At 35.5% G+C, this 23,481-nt stretch overlaps 1 protein-coding gene across 2 annotated transcripts in view; it reads right to left on the bottom strand.

Moving 5' to 3' along the window:
• UFL1 (UFM1 specific ligase 1) overlaps window positions 1–16,336 on the bottom strand; it is a 38,566-nt gene extending 22,230 nt beyond the window's left edge. For both annotated transcript variants that reach the window (XM_077162429.1, XM_077162430.1), the window contains exons 1-7: window positions 16,189–16,336; window positions 14,825–14,970; window positions 13,808–13,836; window positions 12,994–13,091; window positions 12,311–12,425; window positions 6,980–7,110; window positions 1,070–1,128 (exon numbers count right to left, since the gene is read on the bottom strand). In XM_077162429.1, the coding sequence (XP_077018544.1) occupies window positions 1,070–1,128; window positions 6,980–7,110; window positions 12,311–12,425; window positions 12,994–13,091; window positions 13,808–13,836; window positions 14,825–14,970; window positions 16,189–16,265 (655 nt within the window). In that variant the 5' untranslated portion in view covers window positions 16,266–16,336. The remainder of the gene's footprint in view (window positions 1–1,069; window positions 1,129–6,979; window positions 7,111–12,310; window positions 12,426–12,993; window positions 13,092–13,807; window positions 13,837–14,824; window positions 14,971–16,188) is intronic.
• Window positions 16,337–23,481: the final 7,145 nt, after the last annotated feature.

The raw sequence follows: 23,481 nt of genomic DNA, 5'->3' as shown, positions 1-23,481 counted from the left end.
ATTTTAACTACTGAAATCCCCTAAAATAGACAAAGCAGATAGAAGGTAGGTATTAAGAAGTGCATCAGTAAATATATTCAAAAGATGTCTGGAACAAAGAAAAATTTATGAAAATTAGTCTTTAACAGAAATAAATACTAGTTTACATATCAGACTCAATGCTAAATAAATTAAAATCTATCAGAAAAGTTTACATTTCTCCTTGTGAATAGAGTGCAAAACATGATTCTTAATTTAGTGTGATTGTACAACATAAGTCCATCCTAAACTCTGATCAATACCTACCTATTGTTAATTTGCAAAAATTTAGTATAATGAAATCCCACCAATTCCCGATTTATTTCCAAAATGATACATTTTAATTTTAAATCTGTCTTTGACAAAATTTTAAATCCATATTTTGAACAATACAGTAAGTGAATGAAAATTAATATTTGATTCCATATTTGAATTTCTTTTCCATTCTTTATTTTAGTTCTTATGTTTGCATAGACATCTGAGTTGAAAGATTAAACTACCATTTTAAAAAATTATTCTAAAAAGTTAAAAACAAAACACCAAACAAACTCAAAACCAGTAAGAACTTCACACACTCATGAAAAAGACAATGTTCTAAAATTATTTGGGGAATATTACTAGGTGATTTGAGTGCTGTAAATATATTTTTATTGCTATAAACCTTTAGAAAATGTTGCTAGAAGAAAAGTAAAAATTTTCTTAATCCCACACTTTAAATCTTACTCTCTACGTGTATATGTATATATGTGCAGACCACAGATTTTATACACAAATACATATACATACATACCCACACACCCACAGAAACATACATATATATATAGAATTTTTCTTTTTATTCTACCACTCTGGGGACAGTCAGTATTAAATGTTTGGTGGGTACAACAAATAGATACATACATAAAAATTGGCTTATAAGATCTTTTTTTAAACGAGGAAATATCTTAGTTACATTACATTTTAAGATGAAAAGAAGGAAAAGCAATAAAATAGTATGTTTTAAATTAAATCTATTCAGTAGCTAATTAAGTGACATATAAATCAAACTCACAGTAAAGAAGCTGCTCCTGAAATCCATATTTTGAAATCAAAGAATTTACTGCTGTAGGCCTTTATGGAAAGGAAAGAAACAAACAAAACAAAGCCTTCTTACTTATAGTTATACACTTTATGAATTTTAAAAAAGGAACTAGGATAGTCTATGAAAAACACAGATTAATTTAAAAGGAAAAAAGCCAAAATTGCACCATATTTTAAATCTTTAATCAAAATTAAGCAACTGAAACATCAGAGAAATTGAACTAACATCCCAATCTGCCAAATTTTAACCTCAGATTTAGTGATATCTGAGTATCTGCCCTCCCCTTTATTGCATTTGTTTCTCTTCATTCTGTTCTTTCTGCCTGGGAGGCTCTTTTCCAGCCTGGGAATATACAGGTAAATATTATATGATTCCATTTTTGAAGAAAAATGAGATTGGATATATACATAGCCAAAAAGAAGAGCAGGAAGTATTTACTGAGCTGAGCTTGCAAGATAAGTAGATATACTAAATTATTGTATTATAAATTGAAATAAAAACTCAGCAATGATTCATTGTACAGAAAAATCTAAAAATTTTAACTTAACTGAACATTTATTGTTTCCCAGGCCATCTGGTATGATAACTTTAAGATTAGGGTAGATTCCTAGGAGGGATCCATTTTAAATATTCTGTTTCATCAGTATTTTCTGTAATGCCCATGTACTTCTTTCTTTAAACAGCTTTAATGAGGTATTACTGACAAAAAAAAATTTAATCACCAAAATAAATAAAGAAAAACCCCTCACGTTTTATATTTTTTGTGTTTTTTTCCCTTTTACTTGAACAAAATCCCTTAAAAAAAGTAATTAACTTATACTGGGAAACAATAAATGTTCAGTTAAGTTAAAATTTTTAGATTTTTCTGTACAATGAATCATTGCTGAGTTTTTATTTCAATTTATAATACAATAATTTAGTATATCTACATATCTTGCAAGCTCAGCTCAGTAAATACTTCCTGCTCTTCTTTTTGGCTATGTATTATAACCATGAATACAAACCCTTTTTTTGACCAGAAATGTAGGTATTTTTTCTAAAGTAAGTTATGAAGGGAGGGTTCTGTATTTTTATGAGGCAAATTTTAGCAATATGAAGATATGATGCATTAAAAGGTATGATCTGGGAGCCATGTAGTCTAGCAGCACCTTATTATACTCAGCATAATACTTAAAGAAAAAAAGGTAAACATTTGCAGTAGGAAAAATATGCTTTTAGATATTTTTTAACTATAGCATATACACAAAAGGTAAACTGCCATGTAGTGAAAAATGACGCTGACTTCATTTATACAACTCAGCCATCCAGTTTCTCTCCCCAGAAACAACCACCGTAACGGGTTTCTTGTCTTAGGAGGACGATCTGGTACAGGCCATCAGTGCCTATATGTGGTGAGGAGGGCATCCATATGGGTAAGTGGGCTGTGGTGGCAACTGGAATATCATAAAGTAAATATATTAAAGATTATGGGTACTAAGTTCTTCATGGTTTGAGTGAAGTTCAAATACAGAAAAGGAGAAAACAGAATGAAAGGAAAAAACTAGAATGAAGCTCACTTCATGGTTGGAGTGAGTTAAAATATGGAAAAGGAGAAAACTAGAACAAAATTTATGGTATTGGACTGGAATTAGAGGTATCAGTATGAACTCATATAGAGGTATCAATATGAACTCATATAAAGATGCAGGGTGGGTCACGGTGGCTCAGTAGGCAGTGTTCTCATCTGCCATGTCGAAGATCTGGGTTTGATTCCTGGTGCTTGCCCATGTGAAAAAAAAAAAAAGATGCAGAAATGTAGATATCTAGATGCATATATACACCTTTGTGTATTCACTAGCTTATCTGCTGAGTGGGCATGGGAGCAGCAACAACCAAATGGCAAAGAACAATCTATTGTATAGATCTTGGTTTCTAAAAACCATTCTCTACTAAAAGGAAACAGATTCCTTGGGAAAATGGCTGATTTCAGGGTTGGGACAGGAAGTATGAGCAGCCTGGAAGCTTTTGTTGTACCAGAAAGTAAGGAAGAGCTCCAAGAATGATGGGGAAATGTCAAAATGAAACAGAAGATAGCCTAAATAGACTCCCACTAAATCAGGGCCAATTTGAAAACCTAAATAATGATAATGGATTATAACCCAATGAATAAAATAGGAGCCTATGAGTCCATAGTGATCTAAATAAAGGAAGAAAATGAAAGTTTGATGAAGAAAAGGATAATTTACATGGTTTAAAAGTCTTTCCCTAAAACACTTATTAATAACAAAGCAAAAATGAGAGGCTTTACAAAACTCCTGGCAGACACCTCATTAAGTGCTCACAATACACATCATCAGTAATTGGAAAACCCCAAATTGTGTGCCACCTGAGAAGATTCAATAACAAGAACACAATGACATTCTGTGATATTCCTGTCAAATAATACATAAGCTGAATTATCAGTATGAAAAAACAACAGACAAGCAAAACTGAAGAATCTACAAAATAATTTGCGTGATCTTCAAAATTGTCAAGGTCATAAAAGTTAAGGAAAGACTGAGTAACTGCTCCATATTGAAGGAGATGAAGGAAATACAACAATTAAATGTAATATGTAATTCTGAACCATATCCTTTCTCTATAAAGGACATTACTGGAACAATCTGAAAAACAGAAAGGGAACTGAGCACCGAACTATAGTAATTTACTAATGTTAACTTCCTGACTTTAACGTTTGTATTATAATCATATATGACAATACTTGCAACTTTTCTGTAAATCTGAGAATGTTAAAACAAACAAAATAAACAGAAAACTGTTGCATTAGATTGCAAACTCTTCTTTCAAGACTATGTTTCTCAGGGAAGGAGTCTTTTTTAAAAAAATTAATTTTATTAGAGTAGCTGCAGATTAAGAGGATATCTTTTTTTTCCTTTCTTTTGTACCTCTATTGCCTGGTATATTTTAGATGCTCAATCAATGTTTGTTGATTTGTTGAATGATAAAAGGAAAAAATTGTGACTGCTATATGAAAAATGTCTCGAAGGTGGTAAGAATACAACAAGGGAGACTGGGCAGAGAACTCTACTCAAACAGTCCAGGTAAAAAAACGGTGGAAATGATCAGAGAAGTAAAGATTATATAAATACATAGAATGTAGAATCCAAAAGACTTAGTATTCTGGAAGGCATGGGAGGTGAGGGAAAGGCTGGTATTTAGGATGATGATTTTTTGCAAAAGCAACTGGATGATAACCTTTAGTAGTAGCAGGAACACAAATAGAATAAATTCAGCTGGGAATGGTGGGAGTAGGGTGTGATCCAGACATGATGATTTATTTTAAATATATTGAATTTGAGGTATTTGTAAAATATTTAAGTAGAGATGCTGTGTATGTATGTAATATGAATCTGAAACTTAAAAGAGAGGTAAAATCATCTTCAGGAAGACAGTGCAGGAATGAGAAGAAAAGATTGGCTAAAACAAAACTTTTAAAAAGAAAGGAGAAAGAGCCAGAAAAGGTGACTTAAAAGTTATAGCTAAACTTTTGGCTTTAAAAGCCAAACTTTAAAGCCAAACTTTACTGGTTTCTCTTTTGAGAAACCAGTAAAGTACAGTGTTGAAAAAAAAAAAAAAAGAAAAAAAGAAGAGAAGAGCATTTTAAGATGGAAGCTGAAACTGGAGTTAAGTGTTGCTGCAAAGTCAAGTAAAATAAGAACAGAAAGTACTTGTTACAATACTATAAAGGTTCCATGCACTACGGTTACTTTCCAAAAACCTATTAACCTCCAGATGGGTTCCGAGGCCAGATATCCTGAAAGTCAGAGGGGCTAGCCTTTGCAAAACATCAACTAGTTCCATCCCCCTATCCCATACTACCAACGGCCCTTTCCAACATGAAAAAGTTAGAATGGGCATAGCCCAAATTACCCTAAAGATTGGGAGAAAGGTCAAAGGAGAAAGCAGAGTTATAACAGAGAAGATAGGATTTAACAAATGGGTATGATTGCTGAATTGTTATATTGGTATTTCCTTAAGTCTCCAGTACCTTGGAGCAGCTAGAAGGAAAATCCTAAAATTGTGGAACTGTAATCCATAGCAAACTCTGAAATCTGTTCTGTAACTAACTGCTGTGGTGCACTTTGAAATTTATTGTTTTTTGTATATATGTTATTTTTCACAATAAAAACCATTAAAAAAATCAAAAGAAGTAAACATCGCTGGTGCTTTCAGAAAAAAAAAAGTATCTGGTAGATTTAATGTAATTGACAACTGATATCACCATTGCTGTGTCAGTGGTAGAAGCCAGATGAGTGAGCTGAAAAGTGCCAGAAGGTAAAATTGAGATGGTGATTGGGACATCAACCCTTCAGAAGGTTAACTGTTAAGGAAAGGGCGGTAGGTGGAGAGGAATATGGAGCTCAGGGAGGTCTGTTTAGAAGGAAAAATTCTGGACATTTTTCAATGCTGATGGGACACAAAGCCACTGAAATAAAGTTGATGACACAAGAAAGGGAAGATAACTGGGAATGCAGGTTTTCTGAATTCTACACTTGAGTTTGTTGCAGAGATCCAAAGATTTCAGAAACTGTTACTTTAGAAAAGTTAAAGTGATTTTAAAAGTAACATTGTAATTCATTTGAGTTTTAGAATACTGTTTGGTAGAAAGGGTATATGAAGGTTTAGAGGCTTTTATGGATCCCCCAAAATTATGTTCTTAAAATCAATGCAAAGCAAAAAAAAAAGGGCAGTGCAATGGTGCCTCAATGGCAGAACTCTCACCTGCATGCTGGAGACACAGGATTGATTCCTGGTGTCTGCCCATGCAAAAAAAAAAAAAAATTAATGCAAGACAGAGATGCAGATTCAATTCCTAGAGCCTGCCCATGCAAAAATAAATAAATAAATAAAAAATTAATGCATTCCTGGAGTGCGAGGGTAGATCAATGGTAGAGTTCTAGCCTGCCATGTGGGAGACCCTGGTCCATATACTTCCCAAACAAACAAAGAAACCAACAAAAACAAAGCTGAAAAACTGGTGCTGCAATAATGTGATAGTCACATGGAAAAATGAATGAAATGTGACCCTGCCATACAGTATATGAAAAAAAAATTAATGCATTCCTGTGGGTGTAGACCCTTGTAAGTAGAATCTTTGGCGAGTAGGATCTCAAGATTTGATTCACCTCATTCAGGGTAGGTCTTAATCTTCTTACTAGAGTCCTTTATAAGAGGATGATATTCAGAGGATCACTCAGAGAGAAAGACACAGAAGGAAGTAGTTGAAAGCAAGGAGGCAATGGAGGAGAAGGGTGAGATCAGCAGACCCCACCATGTACTTTACCATCTTACCAAAGAGTCCAGGGATCATCTTGATGATTCCTTGATTTGACATTTTCATAGCCTCGACTGTAAGCTTGTAAGCTAATAAACCCCCATTGTTCAAACAGCCCATTTCTGGTATATTGCATTTTGGCAGCGTTAGCAAACTAAAACAGGATACTAAAATTTTCTAGCTCCAATTAAGCATTTTTCAGAAGACTCTTAGGCGCAAAGGAGTTACGTGACTGATTTACATGATCAAGATCACATAATTACAATGTCTCAGTTCTTTCAGTGATTCCAGGGTGATGTCATATACTGATCTAGACAGCAGTTTTTAAGCTATGTTTGAAGAAGTGCATCTGGGATCATGAGGGTAGGGAAGATAGGGAGGGGAAAGGAATGGGAATAGCAAAGTCAGGCTAGATTTGAAGGTTCTGGAATACCCACTGTCATTTCAAAGAAGTTTACCTTACATTTGTTTAATAACTGGGAAACCAAATGAGATTTTATTTTGAAAAAAACTGCAACTAATAATAAAAGAAATATAAAAATATATATACTTTAAAACATGCTTACCGGGTAATAGCACTGAACAGGCCACGGATGCGTGCTTTATGTCGAGCTACAAAAGCTTCAGTAAAAATTACTCCTCTGTTATCAAGATCGATGTGTCCATTGATAATTCTACCTAGTCGCTGAGTTAGTGCCTGGGATAAAGATGTAAAATTTTATTAAAGAATAAATAAATAAAATTTATCTATAAATATATTCTTTACTAATAAAGTATAAAATTATACATATACATCTGTAGAGTCATGCTAAAATTATTCTATATACTAGTGTTGCCTGAATGATGCAACTGAGAAATTGCAACAAGCATAAATTCAAGAGATATGTAAGCCCAAGAAGATTCAGGATCTATGAAACTTTATTACCTCATGGCAGAACCAAGAAATAATTGGATCAAATGAATGATACATTAAAAGGATTCGCTACTTGGTAATAAGGGCTCTTTCTGATATAAAATAAAGATGACTACATAACCAATTTTCTAGATAAAGGCAGCTCTCAACATATAGACAGCCAAGACATAGCCACTGGTTTGATACAATCTATAGCTTTTAACACTGATAGAGACAAATAAATTCTGTCCCAAGATTCTGCAACCTGGGGAAACATAAAACCTGGAAAGTTACCTTCTCTGATGCAAACATTAACAAGCTACACGTGTACAGAAAATCTATAATGGTAGATGATCTGGTTATCCATTCTAGGGTAAGAAGGTTTTTTAGCAATCAGGTTTGAAATTCAGGAGACTATTTCTCCACAGATACACTATGACTGGGGTCAAGAATATGGAAATAAGTCTGGACATACTTTCACATTTCAAGATACGTTAAATCCACTCATGTCAGGTTGACTGATACTTAATGATACAGGAAAATGCCTTTCAAAAAAACTCTTAATGAGCTTTCAGAATATAATCTATGAAATGCTGACTGCCTGCAATATTCAGAAAAACTGGAATTCAAATATACATTTTAAATACTTATTTCCCAAATGCATTCAGAAACAGTTTTATAAATCATATGGTCTTATTTGATACTTTTAAAAGGTGCTTTAAAAGCATATTATATTACCTTCTATGATTAACATACAAATATACTTGCTTATGTAAAATAGAACTTAAGTTTTTGAAATGTTATATAAAAGACAAGATCTATTCCTTAAATGATATTTTTAATGCAATTAGAGGGCTAAATCTCTTAAAATGGGTCAGACAACCATTTGCATATAAAACCCCAACTGCAGGGAAACAATTTCTATTTTTAGGTAGCACTGTTACTACACATAAATCAAGATATTTGATTTGATACTTGAAAAGGGCTGGATCCTAAAATAAAAAGGGGAGGGGGGGCACACAGAACCTGGAGATATAAAGAGCAACGTACCAACTTAAGCTCTTGATTAACAAACCCGAGGAACAGGGGTCCTGCTCTGAAAAGGATTTTTTTTTTGCTTTGTTTCTACTATTTAACTGCTCATTAGACAGAACTGCAAGGCTTCTCAGGCTCCAATTGCTCCAGGCAAGGGCAGAATTAAGCTTGTCTGAGAGACAAAGAGGCTGATCAGATGAAAGAAATTAATTCCCTGGAGGCTCTGCCTTCACCAGGAGAGGGGTGCAGCCTGGCTCAGGTGGAAACCCTCCCTCAAGAAATTTAGACCCCAGGGACTGGAAAACTGAAGAAATTAAAGCCAGCCTACAACTTCTCCTTTGTCTCAACCACACCCCAGCTGGGAGAGTCTGCTGACATTAAAGGCATCACACCACTTTATACCGGTAGGAAACTGCAGGCAGACAAGTACCACATACTGGGCAGGATAGGAAAAGCACAGAGTCTAGAGGCTTCATAGGAAAGTCTGTCAACCTGCTGGGTCTCACCCTCAGGGAAAACTGATGCAGGTGACTCTTTCCTCCTAAGAGGAGGCCAGTTTGGTCTGGGAAAATCTGACTGGGGTCTATAATATCCAAGCAGACCCTTCTAAGAAAAAAAAAAAAAGGCTCGATACAGGCAGGGCAAGAAAAAAGAAAACAAGAACTGAAAAATTCCGATCTGTTAAACAAAACCTATGCTAGAGGTCTAGAATAAGCTGAACTGAATGTCAAAGAACACATAGAGAACAAAGCCATCCAGCAAGAAAATCCTAGGTAAAAGAGTGAAAACAATCTCCAGAATAAACAAATTAAGGAAATTAAATGCCTAGATGCCAGCAAAAAATAACAAATCATACTAGGAAAATTGAAGATATGACCCAGTCAAAGGAACAAACCAACAATTCAAATGAGATACAGGAGTTGAAACAATTAATTTAGGATGTTCAAACAGACATGGAAACTGTCATCAAAAATCAAATCAATGAATTGAGGGAGGATATAAAGAAGGCAAGGGACGAACAAAAAGAAGAAACTGAAAGTTTGAAAAAATAAATCACAGAATATAAGGGAATGAAAGGCACAGCAGAAGAGATGGAAAAAAAAACAATGGAAACCTACAATATCAGATTTGAAGAGGCAGAAGAAAGGATTAGTGAAATGGAGGTCGGGACATCTGAAATCTGACAAGCAAAAGAAAATATATGGAAAAGAATAGAAAAATATGAGTAGGGACTCAGGGAAGTGAATGATAACATGAAGCGCACAAATATATGTGTTGTGGATGTCCAGAAGGAGAAGAGAAGGGAAAAGGAGAAGAAAGACTAATGGAGGAAATTATCACTGAAAATTTCTCATCTCTTATGAAAGACATAAAATTACAGATCCAAGAGGTGCAGTGTACCCCAAACAGGATAAAGACACTAATCAGAGTGTCAGATGTCAAAGAGAAAGAGAGAATTTTGAAAGCAGCAAGAAAAAAGCAATCCATCACATACAAGGGAAGCCCAATAAGACTATGTGTAAATTTAAAAAGATTGAAGTCATACAAAACACTTTTTTTGGATCATAAAGGAATGAAGTTGGAAATTAATAACAGGCAGAGGGCCATAAAATTTACAAATATATGGAGGTTCAACAAAAACACTCTTAAACAACCAGTGGGTCAAAGAAGAAATTATAAGAGTAACAAGTAAATATCTTGAGGGAAATGAAAATGAAAACACAATATATCAAAATTTATGCGATGTAGCATAGGCAGTGCTAAGAGGGAAATTTATTGCCATAAATGCCTATATCAAAAAAGAATTAAGAGTAAAAATTGAGGAATTAATTAAAATACATGCAATTAAAATTTCGTATGGCTGCTAGTTCAACATGGTTCAGAAATATAACCAGACATTCAGGGTAAAGTACTACTCTAATGCCTGTTCCACATTTGCCCAGTTGCCCTCCCCATCTAACCAGCCACTGTAACCTTCCAGAGACCTTTCGTTTCTGGTTAATTTCACTCAGCATAATGTTCTCAAGGTAATCATGCTGTTACATGCTTGTAAGAACTAGAGAAAGAACAGCAAACTAACCCCAAAGCAAGCAAAAGGAAAGAAATAACGAAGATTAGAGCAGAAATAAATGACTCAACAACAAAAAGACAAACAACCCAATTACCAAATGGGCAAAGGACATGAACAGACACTTCTCAGAAGAAGAAATACAAATGGCTAAAATGCACATGAAAAGATGCTCAACTTCCCTGGCTATTAGGGAAGTACAACTCAAAACCACGAGATATCATCTCACATCTACCAGAATGGCCATTATCAAAAACAGAAAACAGCAAGTGTTGAAGAGGAGGTGGAGAAAGAGGCACATTTATCCATTGTTGGTGGGAATGTAAAATGGTACAAGCGCTGTGGAAGGCAGTTTGGCGTTTCCTCAGGAAGCTAAGTATAGAACTGCCATATGATTTAGCAACAACATTGCTAGGTATTTGAGGGCAAGGACACAAATGGACATTAGCACACCAATAGTTACAGCAGCATTATTTACAATTGCCAAGAAATGGAAACAGCCCAAATGTCCATCAACAGAGGAGTGGCTAAACAAGTTGTGGTATATACATACAATGGAATATTACACAGTTGTAAGACAGCATAAAGTCATGAATCTTGTAACAATGTGGATGTACCTTGAGGACATTATGCTGAGTGAAATTAGGCAGAGACAAAAAGGACAAATACTGTATGGTCTCACTGATATGAACTAACATTGATGAGTGAACTTGGAGAATTTATTTTTATGCATTATATACATATACCCTTTTTAGTTTATGGTGTATTAGAGTTGCTAGAGAGAGGTACCTGAAACTGTAGCGCTGTGTTCTAGTAGCCATGCTTCTTGGTGATGACTGTATAATGATATAGCTTTCGCCATGGGGCTGTGTGATTGTGAAAAAAAAAAAAAAAGGAAAGATCTCTAACACATTTTTAAGGGAAAGAAAAGCATGATGCAGAATAGAGCATGTATTGTATTAAAAGGAGGAGAATTAAGATGTATATTCATATTTGCTTGTAACTGTATTACAAAGTCTCTAGAAGGTTACAATGGCTGCTTAGATGGAGAGGACGACTGGGCAGATGTGGAACAGGCATTAGAATGGTACTTTCCCCTGAATATCTGGTTATATTTTATATTTCTGAACTATGTTGAACTATCAGCCATACAAAATTTTAATTGCATGTATTTTAATTAAAACATTTTAAAAGAAAAAAAAGACAGTGAATATAAAGATGCTGTGAGAAATGCAAAAAAAAAAAAGATATTTGAGTATTGGCACAAACACCTAACGTTAAGAGAATAAGCAAAGTTTCTTGGTTCTTATTATTATACTGATAGTTTAGAGGAAGAAAACAGAGACATTTAAAAGAAAAACATCGACATCAAGGTTTCTTAGTCTTGACACTATTAACTTTCTAGGCCAGATAATAATTTGTTGTAGAAGGTGTCCTGTACATTACAGGATTGTTAATAGAATCCCTGGCCTCTATGCATAATATGCCAGTAGCATTTCCCTCCCACTCTACTTGTGACCACACAAAATGTCTCTGGACACTGCCAAATGACCGCTGCGGGGCAAAATTGCCTCCTAGTTAAGAACCACTGCCCTAAATTACAATCCTTCACCAGTTACTTCTCAAAATTTACCAGGCAATCATGACTGTAAATCTCTTGGCTAAAGCTTCTGTACAACTGATATGAGAAGCATTAAATAAACCCATATACTTCTGGTATACCTACTATTGTACCAAGACACTTCTAGAACTCAGAGTCTCCTAATTATTTTTAGGATATCTCTGAGTTCCTCTTATATATGTAGAACGAAACACTTGCAATAAATAACTTGATACAGCTTTTTTCTTCCAATAAAATTGCTTATGGATCTAAAACACGTATTATGCTAGTGAGAAAAATACCTGTGTCAGAAAGTTTCCAGGAAGATCATAAGTTTTACACAGTTCTGATATGGTTATCTGACCACTTTCTTGCAGTTTATCATTTACCTCTTCGGCTAAGTGATCCAAATAGCTCCTAATATTAAAAAAAGAAAAGAAAAGAAAAAAAAATTAGTAGGAATAATCGCTTTTCTTTATTTATAACTTCTATGTTTCATTTCTCTGTTGCAATAAGGTACACCCACACCCAGAAAATAATTTTCTTCTTTTTCAGATGAATGGAATCTGCACCATTCATTAATATGAAAAAATATTTTTTCACACAATATAACCAAATGTAAGGTTATTCAAGCAATAATCACATGGATTTTTTTAACTGAAAACTGTGCAACCATTTTTTCATTAATATATTTTCCTTTCATAGGAAATTTCCTTTCAGAGTTAAGATAGCAAAGAAAAGACTGTGCAAATGATGATTTTTGTTGTTTTAAGATAAAATAGAGAAAATATTAAAGTTTATAATATTTCCAAGAACTATAGACAATTAAATCCTTATATTTTCAGTAGGATGATGCTTATAATAAAAATCAGCACTACCAGAGTTCTAACCAACAGGGCTAACTGTCAAAATTGGTTTACATTTTAAATATAAACAGTATTTAAAAAAAGGAAAACAACAAAGTGCCCCTAAATATTGTACTTACTCATCTATCAATTGTCCCAACACTATCTGAACACGCTTTTCTGATTTAATAATGTCACCAATTCTATTTTCGATATGAGTCAGATCCACATTAATTACCTGGAAAATATATACAAATTATATTAGTGGTAAGTTCATATTGTTTCTAACATTCTAAATTACCCATTTAGAATGACAATTTATAAAAATTTATAATATGAATTTGAAATAAAAAACTAGAGCCTTAGTGCACATTTACTGTTAGTTCTGAACAATTATACTTCTGCTTTGTGGGAAAGTTTACACTAAGGATTAAGATAAATTATCATATAACTGATACCTTTTCACATAAAATTAGCCTATTCTAGTATACAGTATACCTTGACAATGACATGTACACTACTATCTATTGAAAATATTTTTCCTAAGTTTGTTCATATTTCTCCATTACTTCTACAAGCTAAAATGCATAAACATGATTTATTCCAAAATTATACAAATTTACAAAATACGGTAATTACATAAAATGATATGAGCATATTTGATATTCCAAAATTACACAAAAATACATAAATACAGTAATTACATAAAATTATATGAGTATATTTGATAAAGGATAAGCAAGTCAGCTGAGAAATAAGAACTTTATTACATTGATTCAATATATCAAAACTCTAAACTGACTCATTACACCAGTGAGAGTTATATAATTATTTCTTTATAAACTTTATACAAAATATATTACCAATATTGTGAACATTTTTAAGGCATTAAAAGAATTCATAGTATCAAAAATGTGATAAATCAATTTCAAATTTATAGATTTTAAAATTTACCTGTTGTAGATCAACAATGTTTACTCGACCTTTAAAAAAAAGACAAATTATTTATTTAAAATTTTGTATAAGTACACATCAGTCTAAAACTGTAAATTTCAAAAATAATTTTTGGATAGTCATAGACTTTCTTCCACAAGGACATATAACAATAATTAATGTCTTCAAATAACAATTAATTAAATAAAAAGTTTTCATGGCTTATGTATATGGTAGTGATTTATTTTCAGTTTTATTTATAACATCAGGCCAATTAAGAGCATTAACTGATATATAAAGTTGTCCAGACCTTATAGAAGATATTCATCTTCCTTTACAATGTAGAATTTATCTACTATGACAAAAGAAGTATTGACAACTAAATTCAGATGGACTTCTTTCAAATACCTCAAACCAGTAGGTAGGTTTCTACCTATCAGCAAAAGGAAACCTGTTAAGTATTCCAAAATGTAGATCATATTTTACTACCACTATGTAGGAAGATAAAAAACAAACATTGTTTATACCATGATAACATCTAATGAAGGATTACTTTTATAGTTGCTTCTATTTAATCAAATATTTTTAATCAAACAGTATTCAAATTTGTTCAGTAGTTCAAATTTTAAAACAATAAAGGAATACCACAACTTGCATTTCATTTGAGAAGTACAGCATCACATTGCATTGAGTTTCCTAATTTGCAAATACTTAAAGGTAAGATTTTTAAAAAACAGCTCTGATTTTCAGGAATTTATAATCCTTTAAAATCTGCTTCCCACTTCACAATTATCAGCTGTAACAGGCAACTAAGTACCCTCTCCAGAGTCATGCAACAAACTAATGAATCATGAAGAGAAATAGTTGATTAATCCACATATAGTACAACATAGCTGAAAATAATAAGAAATACTATTTTGTAAAGTGACAGCATTAAAATTCACTTAAGCTTTATGAACACTCTTTGCTCTACCGCAGTAAAATATTTCAGCTAATTACCATAGTAATGGAGGGTATACTATATCTTCCAATACTTACCACCCCTGACATGAAGTTCATCTCTCATTTCTTTACTAATCTGGGCTGGAGTAATATATTCCTTCCCATCAAGTGTGTGTACTACTTCTAGCTGTTTCTGAGCAATCAATTTATTCACAATCTCAATGCAGTTACGTTCTGATAACCTGAGAGAAAGGAGAAAAGTTATGTTTTAAAACTATACTTGCTACACTTGATACTCAAGTAAATTAACAGAATGTATGAAAGCAGGCTTTCAAAAGAGAGTCTTGGTAAGGAGTCCATAAATTCTAAAAAACAAATTATGTATCTTTCATTATTAGAGCAAAAGTGGTTCAGTAAATTTTAAAAATCCACAACTCTTGGGAGTAAATAGGTTTACGGGCACTTAAGTCATTTACTGAGGTACAAATCATTCTTTTAGAGGTTACAAGTTTGTTCTGGCGTCTAGGCCTGCTTTCAATCTTCAAATCTGAATAGAAAATTGAGAACATATGATTTAGATAAGAAAAAACCTGCCCTGCTTTTACTTCAATTTCCAGTTTAACTTCAGCAAAAAAAACAGAATTTTCTTTTAAACTATGTGGATAATCGCTTCTCTCAAACACTCTGTTCGGAGGTAGACAGGGGATCTGACCTAGTAAAACCAAACTGCTTTTGTTAACCACTCAAGCACTTACTGTGCCCTCTTTTGCTAGCAGTGTTACAAAATGCAACATTAAGGGGAAAGGGCCTTCAGTTACAGAAAGAATAAAACATTATAGGCAAAAAATACTCAACGGATTGAAAGGATACTAACACACACACACGCACACACACACACACATATAGTATTACAAGGTAGGGTGCTCTGGACAAATCGTCCCAAGGCTAGTAGGTTTATAAGAAATGTCAGTGCCTGGAGTCCCTAAAAATGACAGATGGGGCAGTGGGTCTGGCCTAGCACATGTTAACGGTGGACAAAAAAGGAAAAAATTTAAGGGATCAACAAGGTATTTGCAAAATACTATATTTGGGGACCAGTCTCTTTTTTCCAGCTCACTTGTACCTCCGCAAACGTCTAGTTCAGGAAGTGTATAATGGTCAGTGATGCCACAGGGACTTGGTGGCGGGGGGTGAAGACGGATCAGCGGGACATTCAACGGAGACAGCACGAAGTCACGGACCTCGGCCATCGTGGGGGGCGGAGCACCCCAGCACCTGGCAGGGGTGGAATTGGGGACTCCGCGGCGGCGAGAACTGGATTCAGAATCGCGAGCTAGGCTGGGGATGAGGGTAGAGACGGGAAAGACGACATGGGATAGGGGAGTCCAGAGTAAGGCACTGAGGCCCCAGGCCCTGGAGTATCCACCCGGAGCCTATTTTGGAGAGGGAGGGTCGGGCACCTCTGTGTGGCCTCGGCGAACTGCGCCCGCTGAAAGTCAGCCGCCAACCGCCTAATCTCTTCCCAAGCGTCCGCCATCGCGGCCCGACTCGCCCAGCCGCGGAAAAACTGCAGACACGTCAGCCCAGAGGCGGCGGGAGGCCAGGCGAACGGGCCGCGCGAAGGGACAAGAAACACCGCCCCGACGCGGCAGTCGAACGCACGCGGACCCGCCGGGTGGGGCGGTCCCAAAGAGCCGCGGCTCCGCCCACCGCGTCTGGGGCCGGGTCACAAGCTGTTTAAACCCGACAGCCGGGTCTGGACGCTAGACTGCGAGGTGTCCCGACGGCTACCGGCGAGAGGGGAGTAGGTTGTTAAAGGATTATTTCCGGTCTTTGCATTATCCCTAATGCTTCTGAGCAAAAATAATCAAATTAACTATTTTACCTTTTCTTCTGACCTCCATTTGTTTTTCTTTTTTTTTTTTTCTTGGTGGGGCGTGGTGTGACAGGAAGGAGATGTCTGCGATTAGTATCTCTTCATCCCAGGCTGTTTCTAATAATGAGCTGTCCCTTGGTATAGAAAATTATGTTACAGTAACATAATAGCTTGGGTATTTGTTTATCTGAAAGTTCATCTAACTTTCACATCAACCGGGATAGATGCCAGCAGGTTTTGATTTTGGCACTTTTGAGAGCTTAGCCAAAACTTTCTTTCAGAGACAATCTTTTCAGAATGGAATCTAGAAAGGTTATTATTCCTTTTAATTGGTGAAGGGGCGTTATTTCTGTTCCCTTCCTTTCGGTATCTTGATCTGGGTAACTCAAATTCAACACCACAAATGTACTTGTCTATTAAAGTTCCCAGCTTTATGTAAAATTCAGGGAACACAGTCATGAAGCCTGTCCCAAAGTAATGTCATCAAATAGCAGTCTCTCGTGCTCCCTGAAGGCCCACGGAAAGGTGGGACACTAGAAGTCAGAAAGGTAACTTGGAAAACTATTAGATGGTGTAGTTCCAAAGGGCATCAGGCAGGAACGTTTATTCATATAACAAATATTTATTGATTCCCTATCGAATAGTATGGAATACTGTGATGGATGAGACAGACATGATCTCACCATAAATAAACTAAAAATCTAACAAAGTGAAATTTTAAAAATTAAGTGATTCCAGTAAAACATAAAAATCATAGGGGACATATACTATACACACTCGGCATCCAAACTTCTGACTTATCATATGAGATTCACCCAGACAAGTGCAGTGTCCAGCAGCATCCTCTGCTACTGCACAGTTTCCGGGACACTCCAGGCCTTTTCAAAAGGACTCCCTGTTTTTTCCAGAATGTCCACTTTTTCCTTCTGTTCCTCCCCCGTTTATTTATAAAATCTATACTTCTATGTTGTTCTCAGTTTAAACATAAACTTTTCAAGAACACCTTTTAAAATCCTATAGATAGGGTTATTCACATTCACTCAACAATGTTTTATTCACATCTCTGGTATTAAACATGGTAGATTGAGTTATGAACCCCAGAAAATAAGATGTTCTAAGTCTTAATCCCATCCCTGTGAGTGTGTACCTCTTTAAATAGGACATTTTGGGGAAGTTATTTTTATATAAGTTGTGGCCAACTTGAATGAGGGAGGGTCTTAATCAGGTTCCTGAAGTTCTTTAGAAGCAGAAGAAATTTGAACATAGAGAAAGCCATGTAGGGGGAAGATATGGTTAAAACATTTGTAGGCTTGCTCTGTGTTTGCATGTCCTCAAGTATGGAAAACCACTGGCTTGTCTACCTGTTTGTGGACTTGCAGCTGAAAACAGCTCAAGATGTTTGTGTGCTTTTTGTTGTGTCATTTGTATATTTGTCAGCTTTGCTTATTTGTGGCATTTGCTTATCTGGAACATATCCTCCTACTCATGGGAAAATTCCGGCTTTGTTCTTAGAATTAAAATACCTCCTCAAGGCAAACCGGAACCTCCCCTGGTGTTCAATGGATAGCTTAACTCCAAATGGCCTCTTTACCCGATAAATAACTAGCAGAAAACAAACTCGGGGCTCTGGCTCTCACTTGGAACAGAGACTTCCTTGCATTCTGACTTTGTGTCAAAGAGTTTCCTTCTCATGCCGATTCTTTGTGGGACAAAGAATAACTGCCATAGGTGGTGTCGCCCACAGCCATGGGCAGGAGCAGGAAACTGGAAGTCTGAGGGAACCTGAAAGAAAAAGGAGAGGACTTTTTATGTGACAGAAATGCTAAGGGACCCAATGTTTACTGGCCAGCCAGAATGCTACCGATCTGGGAGAAAATAAACCTGCCAGCCTCTGAGACCACGAGCCAATAAATTCCCATTGAAGCCAACCCTTTGTGTGGTATTTGTCATAGCAGCTGGGAAGCTAGGAGTATAAGTAAAATTATACTGTAATTTATTTACATATTTGTTGTTTCTCTCAATAGTCTCTGAGGTCCTGAAAGAGCTCTTAAATGCTCTCAGCATTTGGCTTGATACCTGGTTAATAGTTCCTGGTGTATTCCATAAATGTTTATTAGATGAATGAGTCAGTGTAAATGTTGTAGTGTAGCATTGCATTTTTGTGCAGTAACAACATTTACATTTCTCCTAAAAAGGAGACCATAGGAACAGTTCATGGCTGTATTTCCTAGAGACTAGTTTGTGCTGTACTGGATTGTATGCTAGCCTCTAGTTATATGAGGCTTTACAATTTTAAATTAATTAAAATTAAATAAAATAAAAAATTAGGCCTTTACTTGCACTAGTCACGTTTCAAGTGGCATCTGGTTCATGGGTATTTCATGGGATGGTATAGAAAACCATTTTCATCTGCTGAAAGTTCAACTGGAGTGCTCTTGTCTAGATCTTTATAAGGACACACTTTTTGTTCAGACTTGGGGATCGTGCGACTTAAAGCAGCTATTTCCACCTAGTGACCACCTACCCGGACTGCAGTTCTGGTTCGTTTGAAAGGGGAATAAGCATTTGAAGGAGTGATATTTCTGTGTTGACCAACATTGAAAACAGAGTAGAGAAGCTTTAAGTGATGTAAGTATAAGAATATAATAATGGTAAATAGCCCCAGATAGACCAAATGGCTCCTATAATAAGAGATTGGAGAGTCCTGGTAAGAATGCACTTTTGCCTAAGCTTGAGAAATAGAATGTCCATTTTCTACAAAATTTTCTAACAGTTATATGGTTGTGTTTACAAATTTAAGTCTAACTTTGACATATGCATAATGTGGGAGGGACTAACTTTTTTCCAGCTACACCTGATTTGTGACACTTCCTCAGTCCCATCTTTAGATAAGAAAGGCGATAAAATATGCTAACATCTATAATGCGGGATGATGGTTTGTGATATAAAATGTGATTCTGTAAAGTTCCTCTGAGTCAAACTATACTTTTAATAAATTTTGAACCATTTTCTCCTTCTTAGCTATGAAAACAGATCAATAAAACTTGAAGTATTTCTCCCACTTCAACTAAGAAGTAAAATGACTGCGAAATGGGCACTGTCACACAAGTTGGTATTTACTTTTTGTCATATAGAGAAATTACAAATTGTTCCTAAACAATGTTAATTGCATTGCTGAAATTATTCTTTTGCAATTGGGGATTTAAAAAGTGTCTTAATCCCTCTATCAAAAATGGAAGTAAAACACTATATATAGAAAGTATCAGTGCCTTAGAAAACTACTACAATTCATAAGTGAAAGGAGAAAATATAAGCCAGTGAAGAAAAAGATGAAAGTAGTTGAAGAAAGAGAAGGGCAAAAAATTACTGTCGTTGGAAGGTGATAAGGAAGCAAGAAGGAATGGGGAAGGAGTGTTAACTCTTTCTACAGAAAGGCAAGGAGGATGAAAATAAAAATGTCCCTGTTTTTTTTTTTTAACAGCAAAGAGGTTGAGATTTTTACAGCAAAGAGGGGATTTTTTTCCCTGCCATGGTGCAATGGAAGTTTATATTACAGGGATTTAAGGAATGGCTACTTCATGAACAAGTGAGAATAAAGTGAGAGAAGAAAGAGATCTCTGATCATGCATTAAACTGGAAGAAAAGAAGTGATATAAAAGAGATTATGATGGTGTGGAGGTCCCTGGTAAATTATCTGGTTTCTTCTTGAACATTGAAAGTGTTTAAATGTCCTCTTCTTTGCAAGGTAGTCTACTCTGTTTGGGGGAAGATCTAAATGTCTAATAGACTCCTTCCTTATCTAAAGCAAACTGTTCCCCTTGGATGCCCTCAGAATTTATCTTTCCCATTTCCTGCCTCCAAATATTTGAAATATGTCTTATTAGCTAGGGTTCTCTAGAGAAACAGAAGCAGCAGGAGATATATGTAAATATAAAATTTATAAAAGTGTCTCATGTAAGCATGGAGTTAAGGTCTGTAGGGCAGGTCACAAGCTGGCAGCGCCAATGAAGGTCCTCAACAAACTCTCAGAAGAGGCTGGCTGAAGCAAGAAGAGAGATTATCTCCTCTGAATCCTCCTTAAAAATCTTCTGGTGATTAGATTGTCACTCACTGCAGAAGACAAACCCCTTGGCTGATTGCAAATGCAGCCAATGTGGTCAGGATACCAAGAGAAACAGATTGTTTTAACCTGTTGAAATCATTTCAAAAGCTAAATCTTGCATTAAACATTGCTGTTATTTCTGCCATCACCTGTCATCTACAGATGTGATAAGTGTGATTATATTTTTATTTAAGTTAATAAAAAGATAGATAAGAAAGAATCAAGCACAGATTCCTGTGGTGGTAAGGAGGTGACACTGATCCATTAGTGTACCAATTTGAACCTGTCGTGGACCCCAGAGAAGCCATGTCCTTTAATCCTCATTCAACATTGCTGGCTGGGAGCATTTGAATTGTTCCCATAGAGATGCGAGCCACCCAATTGTGGGTGGTAACTTTTGATCACATAGCTTCCCAGGAGTTGTGACTCCACCCATGGATCCTTTAAAAGAGGAAACATTTTGGAGACAATCCCTTTTTAGAGCCATGAGAAAGCCACAGAAAGCTACAGCAGAGCTGAGCAGAGCCAAGAGGCTGAGAGCCACACCACCAGAGACGTCTGGCAATTGAGAAGAAAAATGCCTCCTGGGGAGCTCCATGAAACAAGAAGCTGGGAGAGAAAGCTGAGAGACTTCACCAGGTGCCCTTCTAGCTGAGAGAAAAACCCTCACCATCATTGGCCTTTCTTGAATGAAGGTTACCTCTTGTTGGTGCCTTAATTTGGACATTTTTATAGACTGGCTTTAATTGGGTCATTACCTTGGCCTTAGAACTGTAAACTAGCAACTTATTGAATTCTCCTTTTTTGTAAGCCATTTTGTTTCTGGTGTATTGCATTCCGGTAGCTAGCAAACTAGAATAATTAGAATTTTAGATTCGGAAGAAGAGAGCTGGAAGAGACATCTAAGAGCATTCATTCATTATATAAAAGAGAGCTAGCAAGTACCTTTACATCTGATGCTTTAATTCCCATATTTCTCCTTTTGTTCAAGAGGAAGATCATTGAATGCCACCTTGTTTATGGAATTCCAGAACTGAAATCTATTCTTCCAAAAAAAGAAATGAAGTAAAATTTTCAAGACTTTCCCCTAAGGAACGGGTCCTAAGAATCAGCATTGACTTTATCTAAATCCCATCAAACCAGCCATTGAATAACTTGTTTTAGAATACTTCCATCTTTCTTATATGTATTTTCTTTCTTCTTATTCCAAATAGAACACTGAAAATCCTTTTTGATATTTTTGGGTTTTGTTCAGGAAGGAGGAGAAAGGTTCTGCTAATTGGAACCTTTAACTTTCATCAGTGAAATAATATCTGGCACTGCTTCTGGTTCACATCACTTAACCAGTTGTATATAATATGTACCTATGGAGTCAAATGCATGAAAATACTTTGCCAACTATAAAGTTCAAAGTACATGTAAATGATGATAACTGGTGTTTTAAAAATTTCTGTCCCCATTTATTCCTCACTATGATTATTTGTGATTATATTGTCAGAACTTCAATTTAGGGGCACTTTCTTATGGAAATTTGTGTTGTAAACATATTTGTTATATTTTTTTCCCAAAAAACATATATTTTCTTTGTTTCCAAGGGAACAAATTCTATATTAGTCTTTTTATTTTACTTTGCTTTTTCATTTCCTTTACAATGCTGAATTTAGAACCAGATTTATTAGATCAGGTGTTACTTGCTTTCCTGTGTATATATTTCTCCACAGTATAACTCCCAGGGAAAATGGCCAAAAGCAGTTTTGTAAAGGAGCAAGTTAGTGTTCTTGTCAGTGCTTGGAACCCATTTTCAGAGGAGCTGAAAATTCTTCAATTTCATCAATGAATTGTGATTAAGAAGAAATATATTGCTAGCTTGTATCACTGCTGAAGCAGTGGTGTGTCACTATAGAGCTAATAGTCAAGGGAACACATTCTAAAGAAATATATAACATTTGTTCTTCCTGCCTGCAAGGAAAAATCAGATTGGCTTAAATTGCCGGTAACAAGTTTTGTCCTCTTTCTCATTTATTTTCTTCTCCTTTTTCCATTTCTTTTCCCCTCCCTCCTCCTCCTTTTTCTTTCTCCTCCTCCATGCATTAATCATGAATTCCACCAACAAGATTATATGTTACAAATAATTTAAACACTTGTAGCAGATGCCAGCGTACAGCAGCAGTAGTGACATCTGGAACTTGTCAAGAGCCACATCTGGCATCCTAAAATTCACCTTCCTGGATTCCATTCTGAGAAGGTTGTATCTGAAAGAAAGTTTTGGCCAATCTCCTAAAAGTACCCAAATCACAAGTTATTATTTTCTATCCCATTTGATTTGAAAAGTAGATGTGCTTTCAGATAAACAAATACCTTGGCTATTATGTTATTACATACCTCCAAGACAAGTCTTATGTGCTAATTTATTTATTTATTTCTTTAAATCCTAAAATCTTGCATTTATTTTAAACTGATTCAGTTTGTTTATGAGGGAGATATTATTTATACCTGCTGTTCATCATAGCGAGTACATTTCTGTGTTATTTTATTTATTGTCATCTTCTGCTTCTGTTTGCCCATAGCGATTCCATTTATTTCCATAAGGTCAGCAAATGCATAGCATATAAGCTAATACTTCCTTCTTGCACCCAGGGTAGACCACTAATCAATTACGGCATTTGTCTTGTTAAGCCTGGGAACAGCCTCAGATCCTTCTCAAACAATGTTCCAGCCAGGCGCTTACAATTTATCCGAGTTGGCACTTTCTGTGGGAAATATACTTGCCATGCC

The sequence above is a fragment of the Tamandua tetradactyla genome, chromosome 5 (genome assembly GCF_023851605.1).
Source record: "Tamandua tetradactyla isolate mTamTet1 chromosome 5, mTamTet1.pri, whole genome shotgun sequence".
In the NCBI taxonomy this organism is placed as follows: domain Eukaryota; kingdom Metazoa; phylum Chordata; class Mammalia; order Pilosa; family Myrmecophagidae; genus Tamandua; species Tamandua tetradactyla.
The sequence above is the reverse complement of the archived record's forward strand: the minus strand, read 5'-3'. Positions and strand labels throughout refer to the sequence as shown.